General features: G+C 42.1%; 1 protein-coding gene across 1 annotated transcript in view; it reads left to right on the top strand.

Annotated features, from left to right (window-relative positions):
- The first annotated feature begins 1,897 nt into the window (after positions 1-1,897).
- The window catches only part of LOC138980110 (uncharacterized protein C56G2.4-like), a 25,343-nt gene continuing 16,670 nt past the window's right edge, over positions 1,898-10,570 (top strand). The window contains exons 1-2 of the mRNA XM_070352923.1: positions 1,898-2,349; positions 4,099-4,175. Of these exons, the coding sequence (XP_070209024.1) occupies positions 2,339-2,349; positions 4,099-4,175 (88 nt within the window). The 5' untranslated portion in view covers positions 1,898-2,338. The remainder of the gene's footprint in view (positions 2,350-4,098; positions 4,176-10,570) is intronic.

Below are 10,570 nucleotides of genomic sequence, written 5' to 3'. Positions count from 1 at the left end.
AAGAGGCAGATTACGACGATAATCTTAACCTGGCTTAACAGTATGAAATAATTCATAGTATTAACTGTAAATCATGATTAATAGCTTTCATAGATAGTGTAGATATGTCATTCACGTCAATTAACACTTCACTGGCGATGGCCTGCAGGGATCGCTATGATAAATAGGGGAGAAAGAATTGACATAGCAAAATGACAAACTGCATCGAACTCATCATGCATCTTCATTTGCAAATGCTTCTGATCATTAGAAACAAATGAATACAGAGTGGTTCTTATGTGTGTGGGCGAGTGTGTGTGTGTGTGTGTGTGTGTGTGTGTGTGTGTGTATGTGCGTGCGTGCGTGCGTGCGGCATGTGTGTGAGTGTGTGGTTGTGTGTTCGTATAGCCTACATGTGTGTGTTAAAGCTACCTCAATTTTTTCAAGCGTAAACCAGTATCTTGTACATCACCACAGCTCTGTCCAGGCTTTGACATAGAACAAAAACATCCTTCCACTTGGTCATGTACGAAAACTTGCGGACAGCCTGGCTGCTTTCTATGCAACTTGAAGTGGGAACTGAATGTAATCGTAAATGACACCAATGTCAATCTGCGAAATGTATTCAACCAAAAGTGTACCACTGTGTGCGGGGTACGGGTAGCAGCTTGACTGTTGATTTTTGGTATGAGTCCAAGAGGAAGGGTATGCTCATATTCCCTGTAAATACCTTGACAGATCTGTGACGTTGTACATGACTTTTTTTTTTTTTTTTTTTTTTTTTTTTTTACACGAGAAGAAAGGTACAGTTATGTACATGTAAGCAGTACGTCCGTCCGAAATTCAGTTTGAACAAATAATTCACTTACTCACTCAGAAAAGTAATATATATATATATAGCAATACATTCGTTCTTTTTCTGACAGCTAGGAAAACTGCGTAGATCAAAGAGAAACTACATCTGACGATGATGACATATAGCGATCTCTTCCCCATAAATTGCAGAAACGCGTATCGTTTATCTACATTATTTATTGCAATAATCATCATAAACGAACCTTTCATAGTAAATCACTTTCGCTTCCAGAGTTCAGCCTGAATTATTCTCTTCTTTGATGCCTAATTGATTGGGTACTATGCTAAATTTCCCTGAAAGTGTATTTACCTTTATGATCAGGCAACAGTCTCGAAAGTCAGTCGACCATGAATACTGAAATTCACAAAAAATGTTGCTCAAGTTAATTTTTCTTTTCAATGATGTTATTATGTGTGTTCATTAGGCCTGCTTACGCGGCATTGAAATTAGGGTGCTAGATTTACAATCAAAGTTAGATCACTGAAAGCTACTACAAACAATCAACCAACAAAACAGTGACAAAACATCTAACAAAAACTGTGAAGAATGTTATCGCTGCAAAGAATGCAAGGTACACTGGCTCATGTTAAAAACCACCTCATCCAGAGTCTCATCGTCTCCCTTTCCTTTGGAAATGCGAGAATGACCAGCAAAAAAAAAAAAGAGAGGTGTATAGTCGATGGCAGTTCATACAGACACACGGGCAAACAGAGGCGAAAAACAAACAACCGACGAGAATTTCGCTAAAGTTAGACACCTTTGAGATAAGGAAATGACTACCAAAAAGTTACAGTAGCAGCGCAGACAGACAGACAAACAGACAGACAGACGAACGGGCAGACAGACAGACTGACGGTCGAGCGAATTTGAAGAGGGGAGAAAAACACATCTGATGGGAGCGTCGCTGCAGTTAACCACTGACAACTCATCAAAGCTCTACTTCAGAACATCCCCCCCCTTCCTCCTTCCCTCCGGCCCTCCTCCTCCCCCCCCCCCTCCCAAGCTTACCAATAACTCGACTTCACAGAGATGAGGCAAAACAGTAGAGGTAAAAGTTCACAAGCGAGGCATCTGTGTTAGTTCCCCCTTGCCGTGTTGGCGCGAAAACACTCTCTTTCTCTGACTTGGCCTTAGCTGCGTGTAACTTGTCTCATACTGTGAAACAACTCACTAAGTGGACTGAGAAGGGCATCATTCTGTCTGTGCGAAGCTCGTTTGAACGAAAACGAGTAAAACAAATTAGAAGTGTAGAGCTGAAAGAGAAAAAAAATCATATACTTTTTCAAATTTGAGCAGACAAGGAAACAGCAATCCGATGCTGCTTTTGTGAATTAATAACAACTCTGAAAAAAAGTTTGTGAATTTTTTGGGAGCTTAGAGGCATTTCGACACAGAAGAAGAGTGTCGAATTTAGTGTGATGTTCAGGAAATCAGCTTCCAGAGGTCGGTTTCTTCGAATCAGTTCAGTAGTGCGAGACGACTAATCTTTTCAGAGATCTTCAAATGGAGACAAGGTAAGTGAATGCCAATTCAGTTGGTTTTAAAAAAACAAACAAACTTTTTTTCAATTAGCATAATTAACGAATCCTTTATGCCAAATGAAAGCACATTTCGTTCGAGATATGTAATGTCAACGATGTACATAACATGTCCGCAGATTTTGAACAAAAATGTGAAAAAAAGCAAAAAAAAGCTGCTGGATTAAAAAAAAGATATGCATCATATTCGCCTGTGTGTCAGCTACACTACTTGCACGGAACGATCGTATTTTTAAAGTACCGTCCTTTCCATGTAAACGATCACGCGCACGACCTAAGGCTTTTACATGCCATAGGAGCATCCTTCCACGTGTTCACAGACAGAAAATCAACACCCAAGCTGCTGTCCGTGAAAAGGTGGTGTTTTTTTGTTGCTGTTTTAATGCTGAATCAACTTCGAAGGAATCGAATTTTGGGGTGCCGAATTCTTCTTCTTCTTCTTCTTCTTCAGCGTTCCAGGATTTTTTTTTCTTTTTCTGGTTACGTGTGAGCTCGTTTGCCCATTTGGGTTCCCCACACTATACTCTGAGAGCATAGTCAGCTCACTCCGCTTTCGTTGAGTAGGCATGCTGGGTATTTTCGTTTTTCCATAACCCACCGAACTCTGACATGGATTACAGGATCTTTTCACCACCACCATTTTTCTTCACTTGCAAGATACTGACATATTTTTCTCAATCAAATAAGTGTTAACCCCTTTAATTTGACTGGGAAACAATATCATTTTCAGTCTCGGGTATATATCGTATGCGACATCTGGTTTCAAGGGGAAACTTGATATCGTTACAAAGGTCACGTTCTTGTCTAGTTGATGAAGATGTGGCAGTTTTTGTTTGTTTGTGTGTTCTGTTTTCTTTTGTTGTTTAATCAAGATCCCTGTTTGCTGTGCCTGCGTGCACTCTCACTGTGCGTGTGGTTGTAAGTGTGACTTAATTGTGTATTTTTGTTTGCTTAAATGCCCTATGGGCATAAAACCGAAAATAAAACCTTGACAATCTTGGGAGAGAGGTGTGGGGTTTGTGGTCGAGCTACCAGGGGACGGGGGTTGTGGTCGAGCTACCAGGGGACGGGGGTTGTGGTCGAGCTACCAGGGGATGGGGGTTGTGGTCGAGCTACCAGGGGATGGGGGTTGTGGTCGAGCTACCAGGGGATGGGGGTTGTGGTCGAGCTACCAGGGGATGGGGGTTGTGGTCGAGCTACCAGGGGATGGGGGTTGTGGTCGAGCTACCAGGGGATGGGGGTTGTGGTCGAGCTACCAGGGGATGGTGGCTGTGGTCGAGCTACCAGGGGATGGAGTTTGTGGTTGAGCTACCAGGGGTTGGGGGTTGTGGTCGAGCTACCAGGGGATGGGGGTTGTGGTCGAGCTACCAGGGGATGGGGGTTGTGGTCGAGCTACCAGGGGATGAGGGTTGTGGTCGAGCTACCAGGGGATGGGGGTTGTGGTCGAGCTACCAGGGGATGGGGGTTGTGGTCGAGCTACCAGGGGATGGGGTTTGTGGTCGAGCTACCAGGGGATGAGGGTTGTGGTCGAGCTACCAGGGGATGGGGGTTGTGGTCGAGCTACCAGGGGATGGGGGTTGTGGTCGAGCTACCAGGGGATGGGGGTTGTGGTCGAGCTACCAGGGGATGGGGGTTGTGGTCGAGCTACCAGGGGATGGGGGTTCGAAGGGGATTGATGTACCGACTATTTCTGCAGAAAATCTCTGAAAGATCTCACTGTTCCAGAATGGATTTGATCGTGTTGATGCTGATGCTTGGAGTAGTTGCTGCACGAATCGACTCTTACCGGACATATGATGAAGGTAAGTCTTTGCGTCTCTCCATGATGTCTGTGCATGTTATTGTTAATTAATTCCCGCTTAGACAGACAGGCAGACAGACTGACAGACACACATCAGACAGACTCACAGACAGACACACTGACACACACACACACTAACACAAACACACGCACACACACACACACACAGACCCTAACCCCCCCCCCCCCCACACACACACACACACACAAAGCACAGTCCAGTACAGAAACACTGACCAAAGTTATGTCAGATGTTTTCCTCGCATAATGTCCCGAACATGGGACACATTTGGACACCAAAGGGAAAAGACAGCGTGTACTGCGTATATTATACCTGTTTGATGTCGCTTCCGGATAGCACGAGTTACGGATTAAACGTCTGGTGTCCTGCTGTGGTGTGTGTCTCCTCGAGTTTTCATAATCGTGTTTAAGTTTGTAATGTGCAGGACTGTTTATATGCATCATGTTTTTCTTGTGTTCAACCAGCCTCATATTGAGAATACTTGCAAAAAAAGAGAGCGTGATATCGAAAGACATTGTACAGGATGTCAAGGTATTTTTGCTCTCATTTTCTGTTGAGCTTTCCCGTCCCTGTTCAGGTGAACATGATTCATATACATTTACTAATTAAAATGTAATAACGTTTTTCAGCATTGATTACCTATCTGATAATTATTTCATGAAGCCCCGAACCGACTCTATATAGGCCTACTACAATTAGGTTTGTCAGGGAAATAATTTCATTGAATATTTGAACTTTTCTCCATAGCTAATAGAATCTAAAATGTGTATCTCTTTAGCACGGCGTAAATCAGAACATTTTAAGCTCATGTGATTGCGTGTTCAAAGGAGTTACTTTTTTAAAACTTTTTTTTATTAAACTGTTTTATACACACAGCCTGAACGCACGCACGCTCGCACGCATGTGCAAAGAAACCAAGGGATAGAACAATCTGAAATTTGACATTCCTCACCAGCAAAGACCTGAACAACAATAACAACAACAACAACAACAACATCAACACCACCACCACCACCACCACCACCAACAACAACAACACCAACAACAATAAGACAAGAAAAGAACAGACAATAAAAGAGAAGAAATCTTCATGGCTATTTTCATAAACTTTCCTGAAACACGGTTAGGGTTTGGCCTTATCTGACATCTGGCTCCCATACCTCGCCGCTACACACACAGGCACACGCATCCGACGCTGTTCTTAACATTAACCGACGCGAGCTTTCGATGAGGCTCAACAAATAATGCATCCTTTGTATTATTCAGCTTTCCTGTGTATACATGTTTGTTAAAAGTAATTTCCCGTGAACCCTTCATTTGCATGATTGCTTCAATAAGGGATTGAAAGGAGGAAGGGCATTGTGGGAATTTCTGTCAAATGATATTTTTTTGTACCACAAAATTACCCCGCCTCCCCCCAAAAAGTACCAAAAGCAACAACATCACAAAACAAACAACAACAAGAAATTAATAAACAATAGAAAATGAAAATGAAGGTGCAAATGGTGATGGCGTATATACAGGGTGGGCCATAAAAAGTGTCCACATTTAATTTGTTAATATTTTTCCTGTAAAGTGATATTTTCTTTTCTGTTTCAGATAGAATTTGAGACAAGCATCTTAGAATTCTTTTAAAGCCTGAATGGATCGCATTCCAGTACAGGAAAGAACCAAAATCGTTGAACTTTACTTTGCTACCAATTCTGTGGTTCTCGCCCAGCGCGCTTTTCGGAGAGAGTTCCCTGGCACACACTGTCCATGTGCGAGAACTGTGAAGCGCCTCGTGGATAAATTCGCGGCTCAGTGGTGGTTGGATGTGTTCATGGGGCTGATTAGGTGCCCAAAATCTCATGTTTTGTTTGTTGACATGTCCACTCAAATGAAAATGGGCTTCATCGCTGAAGAAAATGAGGTCGAGAACTCCTGGGTTGTTTTCAATTCTTTCAGAAATGCTTTGACTGAATTCTAACCTTTTTCTTTTGTTTGCATCAGTTTGTTGTTGGAGAATTTGTATCTTGTACGGAAACAATCCTAAGTCTTTGTGTATGATCCTTCGTACAGATGTCCTCGAGATACCGACTTCCTGTGACAGCCGCCTTGTTGATTTTCGTGGGGATTCCTGCAAACGGTCCCTTACTGCTTCAATGTTAGGTGGACTTCTAGCAGAAAATGGTCGACCACTATGTCCTTTATTGTTATCTGCGAGACTACCAGTGTTCCTGAATTTATCCACGAGGCGCTTCACAGTTCTCGCACATGGACAGTGTGTGCCAGGGAACTCTCTCCGAAAAGCGCGCTGGGCGAGAACCACAGAATTGGTAGCAAAGTAAAGTTCAACGATTTTTGTCCTTTCCTGTACTGGAATGCGATCCATTCAGGCTTTAAAAGAATTCTAAGATGCTTGTCTCAAATTCTATCTGAAACAGAAAAGAAAATATCACTTTACAGGAAAAATATTAACAAATTAAATGTGGACACTTTTTATGGCCCACCCTGTATATATGTCCGTAGCATCGAAACGGAAAAGAAAGAGTAATGTGTAAACAATGAAACTATATCATAATCTGAAAATATACAAAAGAATGTAGAAACTTTTAAAGTAAATTAACTTGAAAAAACGGAAAAAAACCAGAAGAAATGTCCCTCGAAAATAATTATTTGCCCCCCGTGTGATTTAATTTCACTTTGTTGCCATCAATAGGATTCGCATACTCTCTCTTCTTCTTTATTTTATTTGATCTCTGTTGGTCTGTTTGTCTGTCTGTGTGTCTGTTTCACACCCTCCGTCACTCACTCTCTCTCTCTCTCTCTCTCTCTCTCTCTCTCTCTCTCTCTCTTTCTCTCTCTCTCTCTCTTTCTCTCTCTCTCTCTCTCTCTCTCTCTCTCTCTCTCTCTCTCTCTCTCTCTCTCTCTCTCTCTCTCTCTCTCTCGCTCTCTCTCTCTCTTTCCATCTCCCCCTCTCTCTCTTGCATCGCGCATTCTTCAACCTGGTTCAAGTAGGGGCCAGGAATTTTCGGCGTACCAGGTGATAGGGGTCCCCTCCTGAGTTTCCAAGCGGGCGATCATGTCTGTTGATTTGCAATCTTTTGGTGATGATGAATTCATACCGCTTACAAAGGCTAAAGAAAATTAAGTATTAGCCGTCGTTAACGAGTGATGAATTATAGACGCACATAGCAGAGACATGAAAACAAAATCGAAGCCGTAACACCATGAGTGTATAAATAACAACAGCTAAAATACGTAGCCTTGAATGTGAAGTATGTTTAGGAGTAAAATTTAAAGAGAAGAATCGCTAGTTTTGTTTCTTGATTGTTTTCTCTTTCTTCTTTCTGTCTTTGTTTCTCCGTTTATTTGTTTATTTCTCTCTGTCATTCTTTATTTCGTTATTTCTTTCTTTCTTTCTTTCTTTCTTCGTTTATTTCTTTGTTTGTTTGTTTCTTCCTTCCTTCCTTTCTTTCTTTCTTTCTTTCTATCCTGCTTTCTTTATTCAACTGCCTTATTGATCTTTTTTGATTTCACTTCCTGAGCCAAAGACGAGTACGGGTCCTGTTTTTTTCCATTTGCACTGTCCCCCTGACAGTGTCCAGGTTTTTCTCTCTCTCCATTGTATATCCCTTTAAATGGGAAGGAAGCTACTCGAAACAAATGGCATTTCAGACGCCATTTCGAATTTTCGTTGTTGAGACTGAATTTAACCTTGACGAGTCCAAGAGACATTCTCTGTCGTGCTGCAATTTACACCCGGTGTAACACGAGAAAAGATACAAGATACAAGAATTTTTATTGTTCTCATCAATACAAGGAAATTTGGCATGTGTGTGGCAAGACATAATACACTGATACATAGACATTTACAAAACACAACTGAAGTTCAATATCAGCACACCCTTACGCAACATACCCACTACTTCAGACACACGGGCTACATGTGTCCCTCGGACGTACGCAACCCACAATTCACCCAGCCATACAGCTCCACATGCACTTACTCATTCATGCAGCACTCTAGCACCCGGCTATGTACAACTCACACACTGGAACCCTCATACGGCTACATATTGCATTATAACACCCGCACAAACATTACAACCTCAAACATCGTACTAGATCTACAACTAACAAGCATACATCCGCTATCATGCACCGAATACATCATCATACATTACATCATAACATATTGCATTATATAGCTATTCTGATGGACACGTGGGGGAATTCGGGGGCTGTGATTGGATGGTCTCACACATCCCTTTTCCGATCATCAAAGCATAACGCTACGAAAGTTGGCCATTTTTGCCGATATCCAAACGATATCGGCAATAACAAAGACGCATGGTTCCGGTTTCTTCCACGTGTATAAAGTACACGCATACCTCGCCAGGTTTGTTTCTGTCACTCTGTGACTAGTCGACAGACGATGCCATATGCTTTGTGTGTGTTTTTGTTGTTGCTTACTGTACATGACATACATTACGTGTAAAATCCAGTTCTTTAACAGGCAACAAACCTTGCAAATTTCCAGAAGCTGCAATCTGAAGCGACCTATCTCGGATTCTAGCAGACGATCTCTCCAATGTTTAACACAAAATCAGCAAACTCTCCTGTCACTTAGAACGTCCATTGTATAGTGCAATGTTGAAATGAAGTTACCGGTCTGAAACATTTCGTCGTTTCTTCTGAGACAATCCTTGTTCTCTTATCATCTACAGATTTACCGCTGTCTTCACCACGCGAATTCCCAACAGAAGTCAGACTTTCGAACATACAATCTACGTAGGCAAGCATGATACGTCATGACGTCATATGATTCCTAACATATTGACGTAATGCTAAGCATCCGGTTATCTCGAGTTTTCTCCGTAATACATGTCCGTGGGTTTTTCAATGTTCGGTTATTTCCGTGGCTTCATGCGGAAAGGGAACCGTCGTCTGCAATCAACGACATGGACCATTCTGGTACTTGTCGCTGACAAAAACATGATTCTAACACAGAATTTAATGTCAGAATAGCTATATAAAGGCTATTGTGTTTTCATCGTAGCAATAGGGTCCGATATTTAGACTCGAACAAGTATAATGCGACTCGTCTTCGACTCGTCGGCATTATACTTGTCTCGTCTAAATATCGGGCCCTATTGCTACGCTGAAAACACAATAGCTGTTAATAACACACGCACAAACATTACAACATCAAACATCGTACTATAATCTACAACTAACAACAATCATACACTATCAAACACCAAGTACATCATCGTACATTAAATTACATCGTACCCCCCCCCCCCCCCACACCCCACCCCACCCCACCATACATAAAATTACTCCCACGAGATTTTTACTCCGGAGTAAAAATTACGTACGAAAATGTTACTCCCTTTACGAAAAAAGTACTCCCCCATAACACGAGAAAATTACTCCCCACGACAGATGAGGTCCGAGTAAACATTTCGTACAAAAATGTTACTCCCCTGACGAATAAATAACGAATAAATTACTCCACCCTAACACAAGCAATTTAACTTCCCATGCCAGGTATACAAAACTTTTACTCCCTTGTCCCCTGTTAGTCTTGGTGGTGGAAGGGGTGGACTGAGGGTAGCGCGACATTCGTTTGCGCGAGATCACATATTGGCATTATCCCTTCGCCCGCATCTCATTTTCGCGTACGAAATTTTTATTGAAATTAAAAACAAGAGGCGAAGCCTTCAAGGCTCACGTAAGAAATCGACAAACAGTAACACAAACTCAATCACTCCGTCACACATACACACACACACACACACACACACACAGTAAGCATAGGTGAAACTGTGCAAGAAAGCGAGACCCTGGATCTGCCAAGTAGTCTCGGCCCGCTCACAATAACAATGACCGAGACTTTCAGTAATTCCTTTGCGTGACGTCTAACCCTCTTACGTCATAATGTGACGTCTTCAAATAGTTTCTATCACACACGTCAAACACTTTTGACCGAGACGTATATCTTCTTATGCGAGCTTTATCCATAGACTCGGAAATGTTAAAGTTTCTATCACACACACACACACACACGCACGCACGCACGCACGCACAGACAGACAAAGTTTATCATCGCATAGGCTACACTTACGTGAGCCAAAAATGGGGAGTAAAAATTTTGTGGAGGGAGTAATTTTTTCGTGGCTTGGGGAGTGCTTTTCTCGTACGAAAGGTGTACTCGGAGTAAGAATTTCGTACGAAATTTTTACTCCCGAGTAAATTTTTGGTGGAGTAAAAATTTCGTGTTATACCGGCCCTGCAATGATAGTCTTGAAAAAGCTCCGAAACCACGCTAGTTAATTAACTCAACTTAAATAGGGGAACGGTTTCCTTATATCTGTAGCTTCCGA

Source organism: Littorina saxatilis, linkage group LG11, assembly GCF_037325665.1.
Source record: "Littorina saxatilis isolate snail1 linkage group LG11, US_GU_Lsax_2.0, whole genome shotgun sequence".
In the NCBI taxonomy this organism is placed as follows: Eukaryota; Metazoa; Mollusca; class Gastropoda; order Littorinimorpha; family Littorinidae; genus Littorina; species Littorina saxatilis.
The sequence above is the reverse complement of the archived record's forward strand: the minus strand, read 5'-3'. Positions and strand labels throughout refer to the sequence as shown.